Raw genomic sequence first — 27,504 nt, 5'->3', positions numbered from 1 at the left:
GGATTCGGCTTTAGGTCGTCGGCTATGTTTTAGATGTGTTGGATTTAGGCAAACAGACGCAATACGAAGCGTGTAACAAAACATAATATTAAAAGTTGGAACACTACTACAGGTGAGTAGATGAGAACAGCTTGACGTTCAACAATGCAGCAGCACACGCATACACCTTAAAATAGAATGCGGAGGGAGTTTTCGATAATGTGTGGGCAGTGCATGCTAAGGTAGTGTGTGTGTGTGTGCGTGTAGTCTCTGACGCTGGCCTGGCCGGGACGATTTGTTTTGATTTCGTGGAACACATCTCGGCAGAACAAACATGCGATGCTACTTTTGCTTCATATTCTTACTGCACCCATCGCTGTCTCTTTTTGATCTGGATGGTTGATTTCATGCTGTGTCCTATTTCCAAAAGAGCCCTTACGGCACAATTTTGCCCACAGATGTTAAGCAGATGATGTTTTTGGTTCTAGCCTAGAGACAAATTATCTACCATATGCGTAGAATAGTTTGTCTTTGCTCCATATATGCGGCGATAAATTTTTGCTTTACTTTATTTGTTTGAAAGATAATAACTTAGCCTGCTTGAGTGTTGTAAATTATTCTATTTATGGCACAAGTACTGTACTGTACTTGCATTTTACAGCCAAAAAGCAAATAATTATTTTAATTAAGCAAAACTACTGCATGTACACGATACTGATGATTGATCGAGTGTGAACTATATAGCTTAATACTGTTGGTCTAAGGTACAGTTAATACATTGCAAACTTTCTATTGTTTCAGAATTCAGCCGTCATGTATCGTGCAGGGATTGTAATATTAATCTGCTGGATGTGCTGTGTGTCCCATTCGTCAAAAATTAAAAGTCAAAGTTTGTCACTAGGATGTAAGTTTAGTTATTTTCTCTAACAAATTTGCATCTACCGGACCGTTCGTAACATGTTACTTTCTTTAAATTAGGGATCACCCCCCGTGAACCTTTATACATACAGGTGAATGACTCGTTCTCATTGCAATGTACGCTCAATATGCATGCCGGACGTGGATTAAACAGCAGCAATCTTATGTTCTACCTAGGCGATAAACCTGTTCCACGAGAACAGGTGAAGGTAGGCTCTTTTCATTACACTGTTCATTGTGATAATTTTTGACGGAATCTGTACTATTTTGCTAGATACTCAATGCTTCTACTATTGAGCTAACGGTAAAGCGAGCAGTGCCACAGCCGAACTATGGGTACACATGTACCGTGAACGATAAGAATGGTGTTGAGATGCGCAGCGTCTACGTTGGTCACAAACCGCGCGAGGTGAAGGACTTCAAGTGCCGTGACCCGCACTGGTCTAATAAGATGGTGTGCACCTTCACGCCGGATCCAAATACGATACCCACGACGTACAAATTGAAGTTAAGTTATCCGTCCGCCTTTCAAGATTACGACTGTAATCTCGAAACTGACGACCAGACAAAACAAACAAAGTGCATCATTGATGGCAGGATGGGGTACCAGAATTTCAGAGAACTTTTCCGTTTTTATCTGACCGCAGAAAATGAGTTAGGCACGTTGAATCAAGATTTCACCATCAATCAGTTCGATGTGGTCGTTCCACAAGAACCCAAGGAATGTGCATTTCAAAATATTACGTCCGACAGCGCGGTACTAAAGTGGAAACATTGGTACAAGTATAAAGAATTTACTTATCGCAAGTTTAAGTTCGAAGTCAAGCTGCTGTCTAAATTTGACAACAACGTATGGCACACAGCTATCAACGACATCGTACTACTTAAAGGTGAGGAGTATACACTACCCCTGCGGAATCTTCGATATGCTGCGACATCCTACGATGTTCGTATCAGAATGCGCACGAATTCGTCTGAGGAAGGTGAAGATATGTGGTCAAATTATACTGCCTGCCTGTTCAATACGTTGCCCCGTAAACCTGACATACCACCGGATGTGGCCATTGGTGGCTTCGAGGACTCTACCGAACATCATCTATTCGTGTATTGGCGGAAATTAGACGACTGGCAGCATAATGGCAATGGATTCTACTACAATATTACCATGATTGGACCGAATGGAACAATTATGTAAGTATCCTTCAAGACGGCTGTTTTACTTCATTGTACCTCACTTCTTATACCTTTACTATTTTCTCAATCTGTCCTTATTATATACAGTACACACTTTGCTGTACAATTTGACAAACGTTCACATACTTTCGTACAATGTTCATGTTATATTTTTTAGTCATACAGCTTCTTCACAGAGTCGAAATTAAATTTTTTACAGTTCATTGGAATATTGCAAAAAAAATTAAATTTTCATAAAAAAAATGTTATGTAGTAAAACAAAATAATAAAAATCGAATTACGCTAATTTCTCTGGCATGCATTACTCCGGCAATGACGCGTATCTCGATATGCTCAGTATGCATGTCAAAGAATCGATTGATGCAATTGATGTTAAAGAATCGAATGCATATACCGAAAACGTATGCATGAAAATAATGACTAATATTGTTATTCGATCTATCTACAGTAGCAGTCACTAATTTCTCCGACACCTGTGTCCGGAAATAAGTAATAATAAGAAATAAGTGACCTCTTGTATTTTATATCGATATAAATGAGTGAATTGTTGTTATCTAGAATATCGTTTTTACCAGTACGATTAGTGTCCTCAGTTTCCTCATCAAGTATTCCGGAAAAAATATGTGTCTTATTCGGTATTAACACTTTGCCGTTCGCACATATCGGGCAGCTTTTCTCCCATCGCACCGGCAGTACAAAATGTGAACATTGCTCTTATAGCCGACTGATTGTTAGCGTTCCACAGTAACTGCATGGATAGTACTGACAGTAGCACCATTCATAGCACCACACCGTGACCACAGTCCTAGAAACACAGCTTAGCGTTTAATTTGTGAGTTCTTGGAATAGATGATTTCTGACAGTACTAACCGGCATTCAAGCGATGGTTGTTCTCCTCATTGCGTTCTAACGTTTCCAAACGGTGATAACCTTTTTGGTGATAGTGAATTTGACAGTGGGAGTGAATTGTCTCAGCAAGAGTTTCTGGCCACCCGAAATTAGATCCAATATTCTATTGGGTTTGGGCCTGCGCGGTGGTGTGTTGGTAGCGAAGCCGACCTTCACATAACAGGACCGGACCAAAATCCCAACTGGACCAAACCTCCGTACGCAGAACTGACTATCCAGCCACGGGTACAAAAAGTCACAGAAAGCCCAAAACGGCGGACCTAAACCTCTTCAGGTTGTTGTGGCGATAAGGAAGAAGAAAGAAGGTTCTAGTGGGTTGATTAGGATTACAATTTCACGCAATTATCATTATTAGTTTATATTCATCGCCATTCGAAATCAGTCCATATTTGTATGCACACGTTAGACTCCGAGATATGTGATATAATTGGACTATGAAATTTTACGGAGCTTAATAGTAAAAAATTTATACAAATCTGAAAACTTATCCCCGCATTATAATTTATCTAATGATTTTTCTACATCCCTGCAGTACTCACCTAAACACGACAAAAGGTGTGATCGACCGACATCATGTTGCTGACATGGATTATACTTTCAAAATACGCAGCGTTAATACAGAGGGTATTTCGAAACGTAGCAGTGAAGTGTTTGTTCCGAGTCGTCGGCATCGTCTTGGCAAACCCTTGATCGACAAGTTGCTCTCCGATTCGGGCAAGTTTACGCTATCTTGGAAGCCCCCTTCTCATGCTCATGCTACGATCACTAGCTACACGGTATTCTGGTGCAATACAACTAGCAACTCTCCGAATGATTGTAATGGATCAATTAATTTTACAAGCGTCGCCCCGGATCAGACTACCTTTATACTTAGCGATGCCGGATCAACACTTAATTTTGCTGTAGCAGCAAACGCCGGAAATCTTTCATCAGGCATGGTATGGGCGGCTTGCACAGCCACGCACAAAACTGACATTGGCAAGTTGAAAATTATCTGGATCACCGAGATGATGTCGTCATACATTTACCTAAAGTGGAATACCGAGTGCGGTGATGTGGCACACACAGGATATATCATCTACTACTGCCCGATCTCGAATCCTCGCACACTCAGTTGCAAGGAACCGGAACTTTCAGTTAACGTGACGAACAAGAATCAGCAGGAATGCCAGTTGGAAAACCTGAAACCGTACGTCACTTATAAGATTGAAATTGCTATGTACTCCGAAACGCAAATGGGACCTCGCAGCGAACCGTTGGTGAATACGACAAGGGAGGCAGGTAGGAAGAAGGTTTTCTTTTTTATATATTCACTAGATTATTGAAATCATTTAGTGTCATTTCATAGTATTTGTTATTGCATGGAACCGAAATGAAGTTACATCTTAAACAATTTGCTGTGCCAGTTGATAATGTAAATTGTGCATCGTTTTACAAGTCTGTATGATTTTTATTTTATCGTTAACTCAGCTCCATCGCCACCACGAAATTTGATGGTTCGTAAAATAACGAATAGCAGCATAACTCTGCACTGGGAACCACCGGAACATATCAATGGAGGCAAAATGAGCTACGAAATCAGCTACAATGGCCATCCGTTGAAGTACAACGTTGAAGAACTAGAAACAGAAGAGAACCAAACGCTCGAACATCTGGATGCATTTACCGAGTACAATATTAGTGTGCGAGCTCTGACCATCGGATTTTCAAATGCCAGCGAACCTGTGCGTGTTCGAACGCTGGTAGGGAATCCGCAAACGATCGGACAACCGAGCACCAATAGTTCGAACGGTTCAAAGCTAACTATTAGTTGGAATCCGCCCATGAAACCTTCTGGTTGTGTGGAATTTTATGAGTTGAGGGTGAAAGCGAAGCAGACAGTTACCTATCAACAACGCAAAACCGAGTGTCAACTGCGTGAAGCAATATGTCAAAATCGCGATAGTTCGAAGTATGAATTTCTAGTGCGTGCAGTAAACATAGACATTGCCGGACCAAATGAGGAAGCGTTTGAGCGGCTTTCATGCAACGATCGCTGGGCTGAGTTGAATAAAATGTGGTCTGATTTGAGGCGGCATGTAGCGTATGCAGATTGTGGAACATACGATGCTGAATCTACTTGGCTTCATTCACCACCGCCTAACATAAGGCTGCATTATGGTCCTTGGTCTGAGCCGTTGGCGCACTGGTGCTCGATGGAGAACAAAAATGCTTTACATCCATTCATGTTGATAGGATTTATCATGATGTGTTCTGTCATCGTGCTTGGTTATTCGTACATCCGAGTAAAGCACGTACTGCAGGTTAAGGTGATAATACCGGACGGTCTGAATGACATTACTGGATCAGGTAAACCAGGATTTAACTCTGTGCTTGGACCAACTGCCATCATTTTCACGGAGCACCATCGCGTCGATCACATTATAACGGGAGGTTCCAACAAAGAGGCCAGTTATAGCAAAGAACAAAACCAATGTCTCCTACCGTCATCTTCGTCCTCCGGAGGTAGCATCGCGGACTTGAGCGGCCATGATCAACGGTCCTCAGCTGATTACTGCAGTAACAGTGGATGCTGCGAGGACGATAGTACTAGCTTTTATGATCAGGAAGCAGAACGTCAAGATCTACATGGGGTAGGTGGAATTTTATTAGGATAATTGTTCATCTTGACGTAACGTATTAAAATTACTTTTTGGTCAAACTATAGTATAGCGACGAAACAACGGAATCAATTGGAAATAGTCAGGAACACGATAGACACTTGGGCAGCACTAGCCGTAGATCGAACGAGATAGACTCATCATTCGGACAAATGAGCCAAAGAAAAACAAGCTCACCAATGCACTTGATGGATGGCAATAATGGCAGTCAAAACAGATCATCCGCAATACCGATTACCGTCACATCTGGATATGTACCAGCGCCAGTAGTAAGCGTATGTACTAGCAGACAGACATTATATTGCATGTGGTTTAGATCAAATCAATTTAATGTTATTTTAAAACGTTTCCAGGCCATCAAGCAGCCAATCAGTTCAAATGGTTATTTGCAAATAGGAGCACTGACTAATGGTGGTAGCATGCTGGCGCCATTGGACACGACGATGATGCAGAAATCGCTGAATGTTAAAATATCAACAGCTCCTATATCAGGTACGACGGAGTTCAAATAGTTGTATGCAAATTGTTCAAACTATATTGTTCTGTTGCTTTCACCCACACAGGCTACGTAACGCATAAGCAGCTATCAGATTATGGACAACATTTAAAATAAATCATGTTGCAAGGAATTGACTGAAATAATGGTCCTTAGGATAATGGATAGTTATAATGCCACAGCGCAGACATGAAAGATCAACTTTTTGCGGCAAAAAATGTTGTTTTTACTATTTCTGGACTAGACAGAGAATGTTACCCCGACGATTTTACACCCCCGTATACATGTAATACTAAAAACACAAATCTTGTCTTACACACATAAACACATTATGAGACTTTACTACTGCGAAAAAATAGCACATATATGGAACAATCCAGTACTGTACCGTGACAAAAAAAAGATAGTAAACACGCCTTTGTAATTGGTAGTATCCCTTAATATGCTATTTCTCCACAGTCGATGTGTAATATTCTTTCTTGACTCAAGTATTGTTCTCAGCGAAAACGTGTGAAAGAATCGATCAGAGAATAGGTGATACTCGCATTTTGCTCAATTTGGACCGATGTAAACCGGTATGTAAACTAAGAAAGGTATCCTATTCGTACCTGTATATGTGTGTGCATGATCTACTGGACTGGACGACACAACAGCGATATAGTCGAGCTTAGTTTAGAACGCAACTAAACATCAATCTGCACAGTTCAAGGTGTTAGGAAGCCTATTTTATCGTAGTCAGGTATAGACGTATTTGTGTATGTGTACATGTTAAATGAGATACGGTGTTAATCCATGATACACGTTTCATGACCTGATCCTTCGTCTTTTACCACATCTTTCTTCAACCATCCCCTTGCTGTGCTGATGAACAGATCTTTTTAGTTAGCTATTCAACCTTTAAATGTATACAACTGCTGAAGTGTAAGAGAAATAAAATACACAGCGAAGGACACACAATATACTTACGACCAAGCTGCACCCTGTATGCGACATTTCTTGTCTTATTCATGGTAACGAGTGGTGGTTTGGACAAGATTGATTGATGAACATGATTAGCATGAATTAACATGATGCAGCATAGACGGCAATACTTCAAGATCGCATCAAGCAACGCCGTTATCTACAACCACACAACTAAAAAGAATTAACTTTGCAAGAGCACGCCGATGTGTGTAATGGTCTACAATCGCTTTATTTTTCCTTCCTTCCTGTATTGTTGAAACATTGGGCTGCCACCTTTGCTCAGGTTCTTTAATATTGTTATAAAAGAAAGCACATTTCATCTAAAATTGTTCCTCTTGGAAAGTGAACAGCTTGGAACAGTATTTAAGGGCTCAGAGGACATCGTCTCGTGAGAGAAATACTATTTTTCTGTGTCTATTCAATTCAGTATCAGTTTTTCTAGTTTTTGGTTAAGTTTTAGTGTACGACTAACGTAATTATTGTTGAACGGGTAAGGGGCAGGTTTTCTTTGTATCTGTACTGTACTTTGGTAATCAATTTTATTTACGCAATATCGCAACGTGAGTGCACATTAACAACATTTTTGTGAAGTGAAGTACACTGGACAGATAGAGTGTATTTTGAACTACGTTTTTTGTGGTTGTTGTTTACTCTCTTAAAACGGGGATCAAACATGCAATAACAGTTAGTGGGTAGTAGATTAATTTTCCTACAGGCTCAAAACGTCCGTGCGCTACCGAGAAATGATGAAAATAGGTATAAATAAAACTTTTGATTTTATTCCACCGGTAAAAGTTGTGTAAATTTGGCATTAATAATGCTGCAAATAGTAGCGCTAATACGCCCTTCGCATACCGAATGTGTGTCGTTAGGCTTTGGTTTTTCGTTACAACGCGTATAAATGTATATGTCCGTAACAATAAGCAGGGAGTACATATCCCGAGCCAAACCAAAAATGTCCATTGACCCTGTCATGCAGTAGCTTCCACTGTCACACACACACACACACGTACCAATATAGGTATTCTGCTACTACATCGTGGGGATGAGTTCACCGAATAAATCCTATTTGTTGAGTATATAAATGTATGATGTATATAGCATTTAAAAAGTGGTTGGTATTAGATTTCGTTTGATTTAATCATTCCCACCCGGGGGTTTACAGCTACATTGTTGTTTTTTGGCTTTTAAATTTGTCACCTTATACTTATGTCTTTATTTATGTGCTTCCCTAAAGAGGCAATCTTTTAATTAGTTTGGTCCATTAGTGGTGGTAGAGAATTGCTATGTGTGTGTGTTCATCTCCGTTTGTTTGTGTGGTTTTCCTGCATCATCCCCCTTTCTAAGCTGGTGGTCTTTTTGCGTTTACTGATGGTTTGTCCTGTTCGTTACATCATGCGGTTCATGTCGAGGATTTGAATGGGTTCACAGATGTTTCACGCTTGTATGTAGCGCTGACGACGTTTTTGGCATTTTTCGTAGGCCAGATAGATTAATGCTAAGGTGATTAGTATCGCGATGGTGACCGCCATCCCGATACTAATCCATATGATTTCTTCATTTATTCCACCATGGTAGGATCGTCCTGCAATACCGAAAGGGCAGTAAGCATTGGTTAGCGGGATGTATGCTATATCAGTTTCTACATTTTGAAAAGCGATCTCACCCCCAGTCCGGTAGTTCGATGAGTACCCGATATTTCCCGTGCCTGCCACTCTCCCGACTGCCATTTTGATTGTTTACTTTTCGGGCAAGACTTCAAAAGCTGGCGCTTTCTGCTGCTGTAAAGCGTGTAACAGGATCGTTTATGCCTGGATGCACTGGTTAGTACAGATGATGGTTAACTGCTTGCCCAAATAAATTCCCGACGAGTCTGCAACAACAAAAACGTGACAAGTGGGGCAGGAAATAAATGACGCGAAAGAAAACTCACACTGCATGCACACCGCGTAATTACGAAAGGACGAACAAACTGCACTATACCATCAAAGTAGTAACGCCTTAGTTTTTGAGTGCTTTCATTGCACTTTTATTGCGTTGGTTTAATACAAGAACACATTTTGCCATTTTTTGTTTATTTGTTTTAGCAAATTCAGCTGCGGCAGTTTGTCGAAACTATATAAAAACAATTGCTTGTGGTAAAATATTACAGCCACATGCCCGTAATATGTTGTCCAAACAGATGTATGGTGGAAAATCTTTCTCTACAACCCGCTACGCACAAGATGTATTTGGGTGTCCATTTTTTTCTATCACAATAGTTTACCATAACCACACATAGCAAACATCGAGAGGTACCTGCGCAGAATCTTACGCCTGGAGATTATGGGTATATTGTAAAGATATGATTAACCCCAACATGGAAGAGAAACATGATCTGGAGAGATGAGAATGTTCCCAGAGAGCATCATGCATTCCAGTCGTATGGTATCTTGTGGTTTTGATAATGCTTTTGATACTGCTTAAAAATTAGCAATTGATCTTGAACGTACGGCCTTTTGTTTTTATATGGTTTTTGTAAAAATAAATAACATTAGAAAACTAAAATAAAACATAATGGGAAGTTCAGTGTGCAATATTGTCTGGGAGCCGGAACATAACTATTTGCGTAGATTATTACAGACAACTGAGGGTTTCGCAACCGGGTAAATCTAAGTATTTGAATAGTAGCATTACAAACAGAAAACCATTTGTAAGTAATAACCAATCTACTTATGATCTCATTTGCCGGGATCGTAAATATCGTTTCGAAGTTAGCCATTACACCGGTTTGGCAAATGGAATGCGCGGAAAAGTGTTTTTGGTTTCAAATATACTTACCACCGGAAGCGTTAAATAATCTCTCGCCCCGACTGTTAACAGAAACAAATATCTCATAGAACAAAACATTACAACTAATTACTATACCACAAAAAGCCAGGTTTGAATTTTAATCCAAATGGCTGCATAACATCCAACAAACACAATGATTTTGGGCTCGATACTGTTTCTGTTTATTCTCTTCTTCTTGGCGTAACGACCTATTAGGTTATGTACCTGCCGTTTCTGGCTTACTAGATTTATTTAACCACGTAGCCAGATAGTCAGTCCTGGGTACTACGGGTAATTGGTCCGGATGGGATTTTGTACCGGTCCTGTCGTGTGGAGACGGGTGCTGCTACCAATATACCTACGGGTCGCCCCGGTGTTAGTTTCTGTTTATTGTATTGTTGTAATATTAAATGTCTATACCTATAGCTTATACTAAACATCTCACTCACCATTTACGCGGTCTTACAACAATTTCATTGCATGCTACATGTAAAGCGCACGCTCACATTCGGCTTATACTTGAAAGGAGGTGCCGCCACCTTATCGCATTCGTTTATATCCAAGTCAATCGTACATCGACTATATCTCTGTCACCGTTCTGTAGAGCAACTATACGCTGATACAGTTCCATTGCCGGGCCAAGCTTAAGGCCAAATCTCGTCAGTACATCACCTTTCCGCATTAAGAGCAACGATGCGCCATCAATTTCCTGCAAATTATCGTGACTTTTTAATAACGCACACCACACTGTACAGTTTAATGGTCAGAATTGACTGTTAAAAGGTGGGCTTACCTGTTCGTGGAATAAATCACCCCACGCTTGGCAATGTCTACCAAAAAAGCGACACACATCATCGCACGTCCAATACCGTATGTCTTTGACCGATTCATCTCTTCCTTCATCATTGTTATGATCGACTTTAAATGTCGATTTAGTGGATTTACTAGGTGCGGTGGTATCGGCTAGGTCTCCACCGTCACTATCCGCACTTGGGTCTTGTTTGACCGGAGGATATAGCCGTTCTTCTGCCGTTACATCGTTTGCATTCCCATGGCCACCGAGTTCCGTCTCGCTGAATCCGGCAAAATCATGCTGCTGCTTGTTATCTTCTTCTTTCTCTTCTTCTTCTTCTTCTTCTCCCTGCTCCTCATTCTCCTCCTCTCCGTCATTGATATTATCGGATTCTTCAGAGGTTCGATGCCTGACCGATTTCGTTTGATTTTTCGACTTTACCTGTTTGTTACCGGATGTCTTGCTATCCGTTTTAGGTAACAGACAAGCTGAACACGTCCATGGTGTTGTGGGTGGTTTACGGGGTATTCGTCCTGGGCCTTTCTGGCCGCATTTCTGACAAAGGCGACACGATGTCCCCGGCGTCGTAGTACCACTGCGATGGCTAGCTGTTATTATCGGTAGCGTTGAAGTTGCCGCCGATGTATGACTATCGTAGCTTGAACCACCTTCGGTAGGCGACGACGATAACGGCGTTGTGGTCCGGCTTGTTTCTGATTTCGATGGCCCCGTTGTTGTTACCGCTGTATCGTTTTCACCGCGGCGGTTGCGTTTTCGCGGCACATGATGATCGGAGGGGTCAAATACAATTTTAGCTTTCTGTTCATTGCAAAATAAAATTAAATAAAACGATAAAAATGGGTATGGAACATGCTGGTTGCAGGTAAAAATGTGATAAAAAGTTTTTGTTGTGATTATTACCTTCGTTCGCGATCCAACGCGAGCTGTTATGCGATCACTGCTGCTATCAGGATCCATGGCAACCTGTGATGATTTGCCCATGCTGGTTGCTTGCTGATAGTTTTGTTCACTTCACGCTTCCAGCTTACCCAAACCAACTCCTTGGATACCGTCGTTCAACGTGCAACCCACGTCACGTTTACCAAAAGGACTGCTGCAGGTATGTAGGGCAGAAACAGAAGCAACAAAAGAAGAGTGAAACACTTGCAACTACAACTGCAACGGAACTATCAATTGCATCCTGTTATCGCGAATGTCTATCGGAGTGCAGAATACTAACATAAACTTCTCCTCGGTAAATGCCTGTAAGCCTCAAGAATTATTTGCCAATGTTTCCCTCAAGAATATCCCAATTTCAAAATGAGTCCAATTTGACAGCTTCGCCAAGGGTAAAAATATGTTGTTTCTGTTTTCTTGCAGAGCCACAGCGAACTGACAGCTACGATGCGTGAACGTTGTCGTATACCTGGTATGTAATTCAGAATTCGAAATTTACAAATGCGTTTAGATGCTTTTTAGGATAATAAAGCTCGTATATTCTTTTTATTTTAAATACTTTTCTTTTACAATACACCTTACTCACTTATTTCATACCACAGGTAGATAAAATCAATAATTAATTTTACAATGCATAGCGAATTCAAAGGTGAAAGAAAGAAAATGTGCAAGGCGTGTGCAATTGCAAACATTCTGTTTCGATCCTGTTTCCAAGAAAATTAGAATGAAGAGCAAATCTGCAGACGCATTCCAACTATTTCGAAATGGTTCGGAAGGAAAGTGAATAAAAAACACACTTTAAAACCTTTTAAGTTCCTTTATAGTATTAACAACTGATGATGAGCCATCCCATGTCTCATGCCAGCCATGATCATGTCAAAAATAGGAAATAATGGAAGGTTTTAAGAGAACCGGATCATAGTGGAATCCATCCCCCCTTATGTCCTAAACGCAACAACGGAACAGTTTAAAAGATAAAATTATTTGACGACTGCAACCATTTACTACCGCACGAGCTTGGCGGTGGATCGTCGTAATCGTCCGACTGGCGCCGATTGCCTCCACTTCCACCGAGCGAAAGCAGTGGTAATTTGGAGGCTTTCTTGTCTCGCTGTTCCTGAACCTCCCGGTGATACAGAAGATTGTCGTCACGTACAAACTCTTGCAGCCGGGTAGGCAGTTCGTTCAAGGCGGGAAAGTTTTCGTGCATGCCACCACCGATGTCACCGTACGAGGAACCGATCGTTTGACCCTGGCTGCTTGCGGCTGCTTCCGTTGCTTCCGAAGCATTATTTGTGACCAGTTGGTAGAAAAGTATGTACGGTGTGTTAGGGCTCGGTATGTTCTGCAGTTCACTGGTTGAGCATTCCGTAACGTAGTTGTCGTTAAACTTAAACCACGATCCCGTACCATCTTGTGCGTAGGTGTAGTAGTGTCCCGAGTCCATGCTTGTACCGTAATGTACTACTACCGCATAGTTGCGATAGTGCAACTGACGGCAGTGGCCATCCGCATCCGTCACGGTAAGCGAAATGTCCTCGTTGTGTAATATCTTGTTCATTAGCTTCGCGCGCAAGTTTCGGATCTGGTCATACCGGAAGTGTTTGATGGTCAGGATGAGGTTCTGGGGTGGTACCGTAACCGTCACGGAACGCTCACAATCGCGCAACTGCTGACACCGATCACAGAAGTATTGATTCTCGCCGACCAGTTTCTCGGACGAGCAAAAATAATCGAGCAGCTTCTGGACCGAATGTGTACCATCGCCTGATGCCGAAAGATCACTATCGTCCGGGAAGGAAAGATCGAGCGACCGGAACGTCTCGGTCGTGTGGTTTGCACTGTTACAAACTGCACACAAACACCCAACCGAAAGTAGACCCTCGAACGTTTTCTGCACTAGTGTTTTGCCACCTTCGCTGCCAGTGCTGCCCCCACCGCCGCCACCACTGTTTGGAGCAGGTGGTAGTGAAGGTGCGTTATGTGGCTGATTTCCATGCAGCAGCTTTTTCTCCTGCTCGTGCAAACGATCGAGTAGATAGCTAAGAAACTCGGATGAATCCTGCTGGTAACCGGGTGCGAAACCAGGCGGTCTTGTTGATGCCAGTACGGCACGTGGCGTTAGTTCGGGTCGCCGTGAATGGATCAACAGTGCGAGGAGCTGTTGAATTTCTGAGAATGGCGGCGCATCGATCTGCTTCAGTAAAACTTCCGTACAAAACCTAAGCAAGAAAAGAAGGACGATTCATTTGTGAGCTGCTAGGGCGCAGGAATGGAACTTACTGTTTAGTCATTGCCAACGCTTGTACCACGCTGTTCATGTAGCATGTATTGCCCAGATTGACCAAACCGACGCGGGCATTGGAACGAATCAAACTATTGTCCACGTCAGAAGTATTCTCGTACCGTTCGTTACATGCATAGTTTAAACGAACGTTGTCCTGCGAAAGTAAATGAAAAATGATAACTTGTAGGCAAATGGTGTCTTTTGTTTTTGTTTTGACCATATTAGAAAATTACCGATTGCAAATCTCCACACGACTCCAAACAACTAATCACTGGGCCAACTTGCTGTTGGTAGTGCGGGAGCAGCATTACTTCCTTGCATTGTTTCAATTTATCCTTCCGAACGTTCAAAATGCAATTTGTTCTGCCCTTTGCCTACAATAGGTTGAAAACCATAGCAATGATTAGTTGGCTATGAGCCCGTTGTTTGTAAATACATCATCATCACTTACCATTAAACCTTCGACCATTTGTATGATCCAAACGTTTAAGTTTGGCGCAAAATTTATCTTACACAGCCAGTCGATGAAAACGTTGAGAATTTTTCTGATATGTTCGTCGATCATGTTTTTCGACAGAATCCACGCAACACCTTGCTTAGGGTCCATGAGTGCCAGCATGATTGTAGCGAACGGCGAGGGAAGTTTCTTTACGGACAGCGCATCGACGGTGTACATCTTTTCAAGACAATCCTTCACCAGCTCGCGGAAAGCTTTCCGTTCAACCAGCTGTTGGAACTGTTTCGTAATGATGTCGGCCAGCGATCGCAGGCTCCGTATTTCGTGTTTGGTAGTGGCATCGATCTGATCCGCCACCAGCAGTACGACGATGCATTCGCATATTTTCTGATATTCCGCATCGGTAAAACAGTTTGCATCACCATTGTTGACACTCTGCAGCAGCAACTGCTCGAGTAGCATACGCAAGGCCGACGCTGAATCACTGCCACCATTCCCGGAGCTACGGAACGACGACTCGGTTGTGTTTTGGTTGATAGCCATCCGGAATACGCTTTACTTTCCGACTGGACACGAAATGAACGCTCAACGTATCGCGGGTGTTATAACTGCAAACGCAATACGCCACAGTGTGCCACCGAACAAAACTAATCAATTTTGCTCTTGCTGGCCTAGACTTTCCTCTTTGTACGGGTATTAAAATCACTGTTGTGTACTCGCAAGAAAAGGAACTTTTATTGTTTTTTCTACTCTTCCTACTTTGTCAATGGGAAATATGCATCCGAAATGTCACATGAACTCTTTGGTACTTGAATGCGTGTATAAAAACGGTTGGTCCATAAAATATTACCCGCGGCCATGTAAAAAGTTGATGCAATCAACAGAACCCGTTGTTTCCCTTTTTTTGCGAAACGAAAATACACGACTGGTGTAGTTTCATAGAAAACTAATTGTATCCTTTGTTAAGAAACATTTTTGGGTCAGCCAATGTTATGATCGTTTCGATGTGTTTTTTCCAAACTTACAGATATTTATGGTCTATTTATTCTATATTTGCCCGATTCTTAAAATATTCCATCAAAAAAAACATATTACCTGCTAAAACTCGACCGCTGCATCGGAAAACTATCGGATTGCTGTCACATTCACGATTTGGATTTTGACGCTGTTTTGACAGTAACCGATATGAACCAACCCGGTGTCGTTGAAAACGTTTTTGCTTTTTACAAAAGTTTGTATACAATGCGCCGAGCAAAATCTCACCCAAGCGCCAGAAAAAGTGAAAGTAATTTTCTGCCGCAAAACAGTGCGCTCGGAACCGCAAGGGGCTCGGATTCATTACCACATGACTGTGCTGGGTAAATGCTGCCGCCCCGGATGTTGGCCGTCCGGTTCGGCGCCGCACAACAATGGTGAATCTGATATTATCGTGCACACTGCCCCGTTTTTGAATCATCAGTTTGGCGCGGTTTGAAAGGAAATACACGTTGAAATACACGTTTGGTGGGTGAATGTGACATATTTTAATTCGAAATGCATTTAACAGCTAGAACCAAACAACGGAGCAGCTTTACATACGGGAATGGCATCATAGCGTTATAAGGAGAGTGAGAGAGAGTGTGTGCCGGAGGTAGAAAGAGTGAAATTCATGATATCGATTCTTCCGGACGCAAGCGTAGTAGGACGAAAATTCGGATGACCGGTGGGCCAGTTGTAAAAGCATCAGGAAGGGAATATTTAGCACCAAGATGGTCGCATCTCAGTTGTAGAAAATTCTAAACGTAACCGGGTACGGAGCTGGACGGTATACTAGTGCAAACACATCGCAATGTCGAACTAGTGCCCCGTTTCCAAGAGCTACGCGACAGACAGGTTGCTCCTGAGCAGTCGAACAGTAAGCAGGCTGGTATTTGGAGTGGAAAATGTGCGTGTACCATTGAGGTAAACGGGAGTGGAACCCATCGACGTTTTGCAGCGTTTATAGGCTGGGCACTATCCATTCATCGCCGTTGGAATAACGAAATTTGCTTGCCCGAACGATTAAGCATCAGTGCTACGGTTTCGTGCGCTTTCGGAGGGCAAGGAAAAAGGGACCTACTTATTATTATTGCACCCTCCGTTGGTTTTTCCACGCGAGTTCGCAAAACCAACCAACCTGCGGCTGCTGTTTATTCCTTTTCTTACCCGATCTTACTTCATGTGCCTCCTTTCTTGGGGTTTACTCACGTTCGCGTTTCGCTTTCGTATGTAGTGCGCGCGTTTGGTGGTAGTGCATCAATTCCGCACCTATGCACAGAGGACGACTTCGTGCCAAGAGATGCGAATCATTGTGCATAGATTTACACACAGTATTGCCCGTGTAACGACGAGACGGCAAACGGCGAAGAAACAGGTAAGCAAACCCTGGCGCAAATAGGCAGAGAAGGGATGTTTGCGTACGTAGAGCGGTAATAAGCCTGTTGGGGAGAGGGTGGGTGGCTAACTGGTGGATGCATTCGCGAAGAATCTTGAACGGGAAAATATATATATATATATATATTTATTTAGTTTTTTCCCCATGTCTGCGAAGCAGGCTGTGAGAAAAAAGTGACTCACTTTGGTTTCATTTTTCCCCATTATATTTTGCGGTGTCTGTTCGCTTCCTCTTCTTTACCTTCCCATCCGCTCCTCCTCTTCCCCATCGTACAAGATTACGAAGTGGAACGTAAAACAATAGCCATCGATGATGTTGCTAGTAGCCCCCCGCGAATGCAATAGATACTTACCACACGGCACATGCCACAAACCAATGATTGTGACCGTGCCTGTGCACGAGAAACAGAGAACAGCCGAACAAACGGAGTAGGAAAGTACACGAAAGCAAGAGAGAGGGAGAGAGAGAGAGAGAGATAGAGAGAGAAAGAGAGAGAGAGAGTTACAAAAAGATGAAAAGAGAAAAAGTGTGAATGGGATTACGCGAGAGAATCAATTCCGCATCCAGAAGAAGCGGTTGCAGTATCGTACACAGTAGACAACAGTGTTACGGCCAGGAACAACAGCATCCCTACTGCACCGTCAATAGTGTGGCGCTAGTACTAAATACGGTCTGTAGTAGCAATGATTATTTCGGCCAGATTCAATTACATTACCGTATCGTGTTAGGCGATGTGCGTATTACAGTTCGTCAAACTAGTTTTTCGCGCCACTCAATTTGTGCCAGCGGTGTGGCTGTCAGCTGATCTTGTGTTGATCGTGTCACGTCGAAGTATGTGCGAATTGTTGCCGTAAACGTGATCGTTGGTACAGTTGAACCGCGCTACGGAAGAAATACTCACTCCGTGCGCTAGTGAAAGTCAGATACTGAGACAGGAGAAAAACAGATTTTAAATGTGGAAAAACTGTGTTTTCTACTTCTCTGACATCCCATTAGCAAAGCGGTTCCCGTATTCTGGAAAGGTATAATGTGCATCTCATGTTCATTGTCATTGATCATTGTTATGGAATTTTGAACATAGAAATCGAATTGCGCTTTAATGATCTTGAGCAATAGCAAGTTATTGAACAACGTAGATCGTGGTTAGTGCTCGATTAATAATATTGTTGATCTGCTGGTAACTTTTAACATACAAAAGGCTATTGCCGTTAAGCAAATAGTTACTTACATCCGCATACAGATAATTATTATGCAACATGTGTTTTCTCTCAATCAGTGCTGCAGTGAATTATATGCAAATTTTGTAGATCATCAAAAAACAACCCTAAAAGTAGCATTTCCAGCACGGTACAACATTTGAACCCACCAGATATGGCTGGTTACACAAACTGAGGAAAATTAAGCCGAACTAGCACCATGGTTAGGTATCCGGATTCTCACGATTATCCAACGATCTACGTTCGCTCGCAGCGTTGGGTAACTATATTACCGTTTCGACAATGTACTAAGATGATGCTCCACAGTGCCCAGTGAAAGGTTGAGGAATTGGATGCTTGGCAACTAGTGGCGCTCGTATGCCGTTTTGTTGGAAATTCAATTGAATACAGAAGATGGCGGTTTTTTTGGCTTCATCCTCAAGTGCATACCATTTGGCGAAAATGAAAGGGATAGACACATTAATCTTTGTGCGGTGCATGAACCTGAACGTATATTAAATATGTTCCGAATGGAAGTGAAAGTAGTATTGCAAGTGGTTTTATTCGCTTATCTAGTAACTTGAATGCATTAGAAGCAAGCTGCATGTCTTTACATGCATACGATTGGAATTAAACAGAGCTTAACGAATATGTGACGTATCGTGATGGTTTACTTCTATCATAGAAATCCATTAAACGTGTGGCCTGTATGTACAACAAGTGATTTTGGAAGTACTGATTTTACTATCGTATCTATCGTATAATAGTTAAATTTTACATTGGTTACATAAGATTGATTAAGATTAAGATACACTTTGCTGTTCATGTCTCATCATAATGGGCATGAGATATGGTTGAATTGCTATTTGAAACTATTTTTTCCATTAAGAAGTCACCTTGTACCTCTCTTTCCGGACAAATGATGGTGGATTTACCTTCACCATGTTGAGTGCACCGATTGAGCAGCAAGGGCATGTAACGATCTGTTTCTCAACCATGCTGAAATGGTAATGCTTCAGCAGTTCTTCGGCTTTGCCGTTATTGTGAAGTTTATGCTTTTGTGAACAACTATCTTTAGTTTTTTTTTTGTTAATTCAAGTACCATGTGGCTAGTTAATATATTGCCTGTTGGTGAAAATTACATGATTAATAATTTTCACCTACAGGCAATGTATGAAGATTAATTTGTGCGATGTTTGGGAATGGCTATGGGTAAATAAAGTCAAAGAAGGTCAGCAATGACTGGCCCAGATCTATTGAGGTTGATGTTCCGATAGAGAAGAATTGATGTTCTTTCACGATTTTTTACTACTAATGTTGGATTCGTTATTTATCGCAATCTTATTTTTGTATTTAAATGGCCATACAACTATAGTCATCAGACACTGTATTCAATTCGTATTCGTATTCTTACTGCATCGCCTAATACCTTGCTAACTGTGACTTAAATTAAACCGAGTAATGAGTAACGCTTAACCACTGTTCTATTTCTATTTGTTTCCTTTTCTAAAACAATTTAGAAAAACAAACAATAGCTCAAACTCGTTCAGCTATTGAGCTCAGCCAATAGATTAATCCAATGATGCAGGTGATAACGCTGAACTTCACATAAAATTTTACACATTATTTACCATCTGAATAGAATACGATTCGACCTGGAAGAAAGTTTGATTTGAAGGGTCAAACAATTTGAGTTTCATATGACTGATGTACAGAATGGCTTAAAACGACTTAAACGGTCGAACTCAAGATTTAATGAAACAAAGAAGCATTTGCATTAGAATCTTGCGCTACTCCTTAAAGAAATTTGTCTTTAAGCGCATTCGCGTTGTGGTACTTTCAACGATTAACCTTTACTTGAAAAATCTATCATAGAGAGAAATCATCAGTTTCAAATATAGTGATTGTGGAGGTCATGCGACTGAAATAGAGATGTGTGCAATGTTTCTCATCCTAGCATGGTTTTCTCTATATTTGTGTTCAAGTACCTATATCAAACTGTACAAAAAAAAGCCTGCAGCTTTCGAATTACGTCTTAGATGCATAACAAATATATGACATGCAGTTTCTGGGCGAATTGTCTAACGATGCGTCAAGAGTTTCATTTAATTTTATTTTTAAATTTAAAATTAAGTTGCGTATGGAGGTCCTCGAAAGTCCTAAGTGTAATGGCAGCTGCGGCAGTGCAGGAATCTTCAGAAGTTCTGGAGACCACCCTTGGAGCTTTCGCTGATACTGAACACAATCGGTCAATAATGGCAACAAAACGATAATTGTTATAGTTGTATTCTTGGTTATGGTTGTATTCTAGTTGTTGTTGGAGTACCTGTAATATTGAAAATGTATTTTATTTTTAAATCCCAAACGGGTCTGTATTTTGCCATTTTATTTTTTGTTATAAAGCATTCATTCGGTTTGACACCCGTGATTGCGATGATATCTTCAATCATTGCAAATCTGTTCCAATTGTTTAATCGATTCCACTTACTTTTCTTTGTGCTTCTATAACCTTGCAGGTTTTTTGCTTGCCATTTCTGGCTTTTGGTGTGTTTCTTATAATACTTGTGTTCGTTCTTCTTTTCACGTCTTCTGGTGTTATTGTGTGATGTTCGTAGATATTTCTTACTTTACTTTCGCTTTGTGTTTACAAAGAGTTTTTTCACTAGTGGTGAAAGTCACTAGTGGTTTTAATTTTGAATAAGTTATCAGTGTTTTGGATACGTAATATTTTTGTAAAATATGATAAACAGTGTACTTTTGATAATATGCTTTTGATCAATCCGTTCACTGAGTGTCCAAATCCAATTTTGCAAGATTCGTCATATAATATCATCTTTTGATGTTATACTTTCCTCACGGTCCTCTATCTTTACGAACAACATTAGGCTAACGCAACCACTGCTGATCATCGACCGATGGGTCTATCGATAAAACTAGTGGCGCCACCTACTGGATGATAGCATTTGAAGAAGATTTTCACGATGGTTGGTCATATTCGATGAAGAATTGTTCACAGTCCAACCCCTAATGAGGAGCAGCCATGTCACATAACGAATAAATTTGGAGGCTCTGAAAATCCTTCTTATAAAGAGCAAAAACGTTGCTTAACAAGACCCATTATGCATTAAAACGGTGCATTATGTATTTAGAAATTCTGGAATTCTTTTTCTGTCCGGCGTCGAAGTCCGAACATGGAAGATATTTGGGTCTGATATGGAATACTCAGAAGCTTGTAAGAAGAATATTGCGAATTGCATGAAAGAACCAATTTTTAAAGAAAGGCGTACTTGTAGGTCAATTGTTTAGGATTGGGAACTGAAAACAATAATATCGAAGGGTATGGAAGAACCCCAAAGAACTTAAGGAGTTGCTAATGCCACGAAAAATGTTTCATGAAAGGATGAAACAAACCTTCAATTAACCATGGACATTCTGAAGGCATTGGAAGCATGGGATGTTGTTCTATCGTATGTAGGTAAACACGATTTTCACGATGCAGAGCTTGTTTAAGTCAACGGTTTTCGGTCACTATTGAAACCTCAAGAAGTACTGCAATATTTTGTATATCATGAAAGCAAATTTGTTAAAATTATAAAAACAATATAAACAGTATAGGTTCAAAGTTTTTTTCAAACATTTGTTTAGAAACAAATTGATTTGACCAAGTATAATTTCGATGTGGAATGGATTGCTTCACTTATATTATAAATTGTTTGGAATATAATATGGGTTTGCCGTTCTAACGAAGAAAAAAATATATGAAATGAACCACCCACGTAGCCACGTTTTCAAATAACGAATGGGAGTTTTTTCGTACACGGATTAAACAAGGTTTCGTTATAAGATGGTTGATCGTATTATTCTGAAAAGGATTTAAAACTATAATGGAAGATAAAAACATCGTTCAGAACAGAAGATACACCGGATGTTCCGGGCAGCATTTAATAATCGAATTTGATATTGATGTAGAATCGATTTTTCTCAAACCTCTTGCATTACTTAAACGATGGCCACTTTTTAATGTAATCGTGCTGCAGAAGTGTACGACCCCGTTTATGGTAGAGCAGTGCTATCAGCCTAACGTTCACCACGGATTTCTGACGGATGCATTGCTTATTGGACCGTGTATAATAATTGCTTTCGTAACATGCGACCATTATTGGGGATAGAAGAGTATTTTCTATATCAAGCAGTGATGAGATGATCCAGCTTTAGTATGTTTTTCTTAGCTTATATCTCTGGAAACTTACTTGGAAGTAATGGATAGTAACGTTAATTTAGCATAACTTATTATATAAGCAATTGAAAAGATTGATTGTTATCCAACATTGTATTAATATGCTTTATTTTATTTTCTATTTTCAGTGATCATTGAAACAGAAATTTACTCCTCAAAGGAACATCAAATGTCCACCGTTATCTCCCAACTCTGGCTAAGCCAATGATGAGAAAATGAAACGTATAAGTATTATCACCGAAAGATGCCATTGAGACTGGTATTTCTCGTAATTGAGATTCGTCCCACACCCAAAAACCAACAACACTAAACAGCTGGATCGAAACAACGTTGGATGAAATCCTTGTGCCGATCGATGAATTCGATTGTCCTGCATTCGTAGCAGCTGAATCCAACCACGCTAACGCTATGAGACGTAATGTGAAAGTGTTTGGAATTATATCCATCACCTGGATAGTGGTGGTCATCTACTACTTCCAGGGTGACTACTACCACAATGATGGAAATCGTGCGCTAAGGTTGCGTAGCAGCAAAGTGAAGCACTCCATCTCAGACCACTACAATGCGGGAGGTGCAGCACGCGAAGCTCTGACGCATCACGACAATGAACACCAGAGTCTGTTGAAACATGCAGAAGGAAGCAATGCCGTGTTCGTCGGCAGCAGTAGCAGTAGTACCAGTAGCAGTAACGGTCATAGCCTCCACAGTAGCAATAGCAATAGTAATAGTATTTTTAGTTATAATTCGCCACCCATGACATGGGACTATTTTGATGAGGCCAGCTACATTCAGAAGGGTGGTCTACAGCGGGGAGAGGATCCGTACCTAAGAAATCGCTTCAATCAGCAAGCGAGTGATGGTTTAAAGAGCAATCGGGAACTGCCGGACACTCGCAATGCGATGTGCCGTCGTACGAGCTGGTCGGATCTCACAACAATCGCCCATTTGCCAGCGACCAGTGTAATCATCACGTTTCACAACGAAGCCCGCAGCACGCTGCTGCGGACGGTGGTTAGCGTGCTAAACCGATCGCCCGAGCGATTGATTCACGAGATTATTTTGGTCGATGACTATTCCGATTTTCCCGAGGATGGACAAGAACTGGCCAAAATCCAGAAAGTACGCTTGATAAGAAATAGTAAACGCGAGGGTTTGGTACGATCGCGAGTAACAGGTGCAGCAGCCGCCACAGCTAAGGTGCTTACATTCCTTGACAGTCACTGCGAGTGTAATGTGAACTGGCTCGAACCGTTGCTGGCTCGGGTAGCCGAGGATCCAACACGCGTCGTTTGCCCGGTGATCGACGTGATCAGCATGGACACGTTCCAGTATATAGGTGCATCTGCCGATCTACGCGGAGGGTTCGATTGGAACCTGGTGTTCAAGTGGGAATATCTGAGTAATGCCGAGCGAAAGGCGCGACAACGCGATCCCACAGCGCCAATTCGAACACCAATGATCGCGGGGGGGCTATTCGTGATTGATAAAGCGTACTTCGAGCGGCTCGGCACCTACGACACGCAAATGGACATCTGGGGCGGAGAAAATCTAGAAATTAGCTTCCGAGTGTGGCAGTGTGGAGGATCGCTGGAGATCATCCCATGTAGCCGAGTAGGGCACGTATTCCGCAAGCGCCACCCATACACGTTCCCCGGTGGAGGGAGTGGAAACATTTTCGCCAAAAATACCCGTCGCGCAGCAGAGGTGTGGATGGACGAGTACAAGAAGTACTATTATACCGCCGTTCCGCTCGCTACTAACATTCCGTTCGGTGATATTGACGATCGATTGCAGCTGAGACGGGATCTGCAGTGTAAGCCATTCCGATGGTATCTAGAGCATGTCTATCCTCAGTTGGGCATACCGGAACGGCGCAACAATGGAAGCATAAGGCAGGGCGTTTACTGCCTTGATAGTCTAGGCAATGTGGCTGGTGCGGTCGTCGGATTATACACATGCCACGCGAATGGTGGTAATCAGAACTGGATACTCAACAGAAAAGGAGAGCTAAAGCATCATGATCTCTGCCTGACGCTGGTTAAATTCACAATCAGCGCACGTTTTAATAGCGTGCTGATGAAATATTGTGACGATTCGGAAAATCAGCAGTGGCACCTGAAGGACGGCGGACTAATACAGCACCGTAAGATCAATGTTTGTCTCGATTCGCGGCACATGAAGGAACGAGGCATCACGGCCGAACGATGCAACTCTGCACTAGAATCCCAACACTGGAAGGTTGTAACGGAGGCGCAGTAAATTATCGTAGTGCAGAGGCAAAATTTCTTACATAGCTCGTCATTGTTCCGCCGACACCAGACAGTCAGTGCAGATGTGTTCTCGTGTTCTTTGTTGTTATATACATACATTCTATTCAGAAATTCCTGATATGCAGATATTAGATAGTACGAAAGCGTAGCATTGTGACACTATAGAGTTTAAGAAGTGTGAAGGTAAGGCGTGAATCGATTAAAATTTTGCATCAACGTAGATTCACACAACTGCAAAGGTACACCTACCCTTACACAACCACGCGTACACCAAGGCAAACGTAATTTAAGAAAACCGACTTCGAATTCTCGCTGTAACGACGCAAATGCAACATTTTTATTGTATTTCCAAATTTTTTTTTTTGTTATAAAACAGAGATAAAAGCTAAAAAACGATCAGTAAAACATTCAGGAATAGTTTTGTCCTGTATGAAACACGTTAAATGAAGCGTTTTGGTTGTTAATTTATTGTAAATCAATGTATGGTATGGTATGGAAAGAAAAAAGGAAGGCGAAATGTGACACGATGTAAATGATAAGTACTGCTAATTAGTTGGTAAATTTTAAGTAGTAATTTTCTGTTTAGCATGAACCAGTAATGCCAATACGTTAGACCATTTTTTATTTACCAAAGTTTAAGGAAAGTAAACATTGTGTGCTACTTTCGAATATACAAGAATCTTTAAAAAAAGTTATTATTTGGATAAGAAATCTATACGGCCTTTCCTTAGTGGAGCTTTTTGTCCTTGTATGTCATGGGCAAATATAAGAATGAAGGAAAGAAGGAATGAACCATTTAGTGTATCTAAGTGGTACTGTTCCAAAATATCGACACGATATTTCGTATTCACGTTGCGCTAATTCTAACGAGGACGAATAGCCACGTGATACTTCCGCACACTAGGTGTGGCCCCATCGACTGGAACATCCGACGGAATGGGTGCTCCCTCCGGCACCAAGAGATCGAACGACTGCAGCGTTGTTGTCAAAAATAGAAAGAGGTTACTTTTCGCCATTAGCTCACCCATGCAGCGATGTTTGCCGACCCCGAACGGATGGTATTGGACGGGTATGTGAATTTTTCCATCCTTCAGGAAACGTTCTGGATTGAATTCGGTCGGATTTTCCCACAAGTTCTCATCCAGCATCATTCCGCGGAACATGCCAACGAGCATGGTGTCCTGAGTGAAAATGGCACAGAAAACGTTTGATGCATTATAATAGACTGTAGTGAGTCGTGTACGGACACTTACCTTGGGTATGTTGTACCCACAAAGTTGGGTGTCTTTCAGTGCTCGATGTGGAATACCGAACGTATTCGACATGAACATCCTAAGCCCTTCAAGAGTCGTAGCTTCGCAATAGGGCATGCTGTAAGGATAGGAAAATGTACACGGATACAGGAATGCGTTTTTAACATATCATCCGTGTGTGATTAAAATCAACTACATAGTACGACACTTACCTGGCACGATCTTCCAATGTTGGCAACCGATTGCGGCCAACGATGTCGTCTATTTCTTCCTGCATCCGACGCATAACGTGTGGATTGCGCACAATGTACAGAAAGGAAAAGTCCAACGTTTTGGTGGTCGTTTCCGAGCCGGCAATAAACATGTCCAAACAAACGGCCAACAGCTGCTCGCGGGAGAAACTATCGGACGGTGCGTTATTGTTTTGGAGCGTGCGCAAGTAGACGTCCATTAGGTCGCGAGGTTCGTCGTCTGGATTGAAGTTTTTCTGGTGGCGTTCCACCTCGGCACCGATGAACTTGTGCATGCATTCATGTATTTCCACAAACTGTCGGTAGCCTGAAAGTCTTGGTGCGACAAACCTTAGGTACGGGAAGTGGCTGAACAGAGCACCCATCATGTCGATGTTGGTGAACAGTTCGTGTAGCAGCGATTGCAAGTATCTTAAATCTTTGTTATCCTTGCTGTACCGAATACCAGCCATCATCAGCCAGAGTGTATTCAGGACGTACACGGAAAAGGCACCCTGCATCTGCACCGTAGCCTTCCCGTTGCCTTGTGCAATCAGTTGTTCAAAGTCCTTCCGTATCTGTGCCGCTTCGTTCTGAATGATCTCCGTCATGCCTTTGCGAGCGAACCCAAACTCTTTGAGGTGGCGCACGATGAAACGACGTTGCTCCTGCCAGAACTGTTCGTCCGTTAGTAGAACCCCGCGCCGAAGCCCCCACGTGCGCGTTTCGTAGAATAAACCGGTCGGTCGCCCATCAAAGTCTTCGTTGTTCATCATTTCCTTGAGTGACTCTGCATTGATTGCCATTACGGCTTTATCTTTGCCTATCTTGAAGCCAATTACGCCGCGATGATCGGGATACTCGCTGGCAATATGCTCGACCGCCTTGCACAGCATACCAGTTTTGTTGCGTGCACTCGTGATGGAGAGAGCACTGCCCACGATCGGGTACCATTTTGGACCGGGAGGAAAATTGGCTGGCTTTAAATTATCTAGGTGAAGCCATAACAGCAGCAGCACCACGCAACACGCTACGAAGTACCACATTGCTGGGGTGTGGTTTTGGGGTCACCGTCCAGTGATGATACTGATATCGGGGTAAAAAGCAGGGTATAAATACTAATGTACTACTCTTCGTATGCATAAACTAGCAGTGATATTTTCGCAAAAGCAAGCGCCCAATTTTCTCAAGAACCAGAAAGTGCTAGAACTTAAATAGGCATGGCGTAATGCGGCCGACGAACAGTGCACAGTGTGCATTCTGCATTAAACACATGAGGCAACCATGTGGACGATCCAAGCGATCGACTAAAGTAATAGCGCACATAAAAAAATCCGCTCAGCAATCGCAAATGAAATGAAAACTGCAGCAACAAAACACCTCATCGCGTTTCATAGAATCGCAAAAAGGTGCATTAAAGCCGGCTGGCAGTCAACGGCATGCCGGCTTCACCACGCATGGTAGGACGCATCGTTGGAAAC

The 27,504-nt window shown here is 42.0% G+C and overlaps 6 protein-coding genes across 6 annotated transcripts; 2 read left to right on the top strand and 4 right to left on the bottom strand.

The window, feature by feature from the left end:
* Window positions 1-792: 792 nt before the first annotated feature.
* On the top strand, window positions 793-6,273 carry LOC128713513 (cytokine receptor). Its single transcript, XM_053808374.1, has 8 exons — window positions 793-883; window positions 958-1,106; window positions 1,172-2,088; window positions 3,533-4,281; window positions 4,471-5,633; window positions 5,708-5,935; window positions 6,014-6,152; window positions 6,224-6,273. Exons 1-8 carry the CDS (start codon window positions 793-795, stop codon window positions 6,271-6,273), a joined length of 3,486 nt encoding a protein of 1,161 aa, XP_053664349.1.
* A 2,282-nt stretch (window positions 6,274-8,555) lies between these two features.
* LOC128714656 (uncharacterized) lies at window positions 8,556-8,849 on the bottom strand. Its single transcript, XM_053809531.1, has 2 exons — window positions 8,786-8,849; window positions 8,556-8,704 (listed from the first exon to the last, which is right to left on the bottom strand). Exons 1-2 carry the CDS (start codon window positions 8,847-8,849, stop codon window positions 8,556-8,558), a joined length of 213 nt encoding a protein of 70 aa, XP_053665506.1.
* A 1,634-nt stretch (window positions 8,850-10,483) lies between these two features.
* On the bottom strand, window positions 10,484-11,725 carry LOC128714950 (sterile alpha motif domain-containing protein 1). Its single transcript, XM_053809832.1, has 3 exons — window positions 11,645-11,725; window positions 10,724-11,542; window positions 10,484-10,639 (listed from the first exon to the last, which is right to left on the bottom strand). The coding sequence occupies exons 1-3, from the start codon at window positions 11,723-11,725 to the stop codon at window positions 10,484-10,486; spliced, it is 1,056 nt and encodes a 351-aa protein (XP_053665807.1).
* A 922-nt stretch (window positions 11,726-12,647) lies between these two features.
* LOC128714427 (ubiquitin carboxyl-terminal hydrolase 35) lies at window positions 12,648-14,967 on the bottom strand. Its single transcript, XM_053809302.1, has 4 exons — window positions 14,419-14,967; window positions 14,201-14,341; window positions 13,964-14,121; window positions 12,648-13,902 (listed from the first exon to the last, which is right to left on the bottom strand). The coding sequence occupies exons 1-4, from the start codon at window positions 14,965-14,967 to the stop codon at window positions 12,648-12,650; spliced, it is 2,103 nt and encodes a 700-aa protein (XP_053665277.1).
* A 7,711-nt stretch (window positions 14,968-22,678) lies between these two features.
* On the top strand, window positions 22,679-24,529 carry LOC128712007 (polypeptide N-acetylgalactosaminyltransferase 2). The gene has a single exon (XM_053806901.1). It carries the CDS (start codon window positions 22,679-22,681, stop codon window positions 24,527-24,529), a length of 1,851 nt encoding a protein of 616 aa, XP_053662876.1.
* Window positions 24,530-25,403: 874 nt separating this feature from the next.
* On the bottom strand, window positions 25,404-27,069 carry LOC128714557 (probable cytochrome P450 303a1). Its single transcript, XM_053809431.1, has 3 exons — window positions 26,006-27,069; window positions 25,794-25,911; window positions 25,404-25,721 (listed from the first exon to the last, which is right to left on the bottom strand). Exons 1-3 carry the CDS (start codon window positions 27,067-27,069, stop codon window positions 25,404-25,406), a joined length of 1,500 nt encoding a protein of 499 aa, XP_053665406.1.
* Between the last annotated feature and the right edge of the window lie 435 nt (window positions 27,070-27,504).

Source organism: Anopheles marshallii, chromosome 3 (assembly GCF_943734725.1).
Source record: "Anopheles marshallii chromosome 3, idAnoMarsDA_429_01, whole genome shotgun sequence".
Classification (NCBI taxonomy): Eukaryota; Metazoa; Arthropoda; class Insecta; order Diptera; family Culicidae; genus Anopheles; species Anopheles marshallii.
The sequence above is the reverse complement of the archived record's forward strand: the minus strand, read 5'-3'. Positions and strand labels throughout refer to the sequence as shown.

Excerpts from the sequence above, each read along its gene's own strand:
- LOC128713513 (XM_053808374.1), top strand. The coding sequence starts at position 793 with ATGTATCGTGCAGGGATTGTAATATTAATCTGCTGGATGTGCTGTGTG. Across the intron at positions 1,107-1,171 it reads TTCCACGAGAACAGGTGAAG|ATACTCAATGCTTCTACTAT; the intron begins GTAGGCTCTTTT and ends CTATTTTGCTAG. Across the intron at positions 5,634-5,707 it reads AACGTCAAGATCTACATGGG|TATAGCGACGAAACAACGGA; the intron begins GTAGGTGGAATT and ends GTCAAACTATAG.
- LOC128714656 (XM_053809531.1), bottom strand. The coding sequence starts at position 8,849 with ATGGCAGTCGGGAGAGTGGCAGGCACGGGAAATATCGGGTACTCATCG. Across the intron at positions 8,705-8,785 it reads ATCGAACTACCGGACTGGGG|GACGATCCTACCATGGTGGA; the intron begins GTGAGATCGCTT and ends TCGGTATTGCAG.
- LOC128714950 (XM_053809832.1), bottom strand. The coding sequence starts at position 11,725 with ATGGGCAAATCATCACAGGTTGCCATGGATCCTGATAGCAGCAGTGAT. Across the intron at positions 11,543-11,644 it reads GCGTTGGATCGCGAACGAAG|AAAGCTAAAATTGTATTTGA; the intron begins GTAATAATCACA and ends TGCAATGAACAG. Across the intron at positions 10,640-10,723 it reads GTGATTTATTCCACGAACAG|GAAATTGATGGCGCATCGTT; the intron begins GTAAGCCCACCT and ends GATAATTTGCAG.
- LOC128714427 (XM_053809302.1), bottom strand. The coding sequence starts at position 14,967 with ATGGCTATCAACCAAAACACAACCGAGTCGTCGTTCCGTAGCTCCGGG. Across the intron at positions 14,342-14,418 it reads AAATGGTCGAAGGTTTAATG|GCAAAGGGCAGAACAAATTG; the intron begins GTAAGTGATGAT and ends AACCTATTGTAG. Across the intron at positions 14,122-14,200 it reads CGTGTGGAGATTTGCAATCG|GACAACGTTCGTTTAAACTA; the intron begins GTAATTTTCTAA and ends TTACTTTCGCAG.
- LOC128712007 (XM_053806901.1), top strand. The coding sequence starts at position 22,679 with ATGAGACGTAATGTGAAAGTGTTTGGAATTATATCCATCACCTGGATA.
- LOC128714557 (XM_053809431.1), bottom strand. The coding sequence starts at position 27,069 with ATGTGGTACTTCGTAGCGTGTTGCGTGGTGCTGCTGCTGTTATGGCTT. Across the intron at positions 25,912-26,005 it reads ACATTGGAAGATCGTGCCAG|CATGCCCTATTGCGAAGCTA; the intron begins GTAAGTGTCGTA and ends CTATCCTTACAG. Across the intron at positions 25,722-25,793 it reads GTGGGTACAACATACCCAAG|GACACCATGCTCGTTGGCAT; the intron begins GTAAGTGTCCGT and ends ATTTTCACTCAG.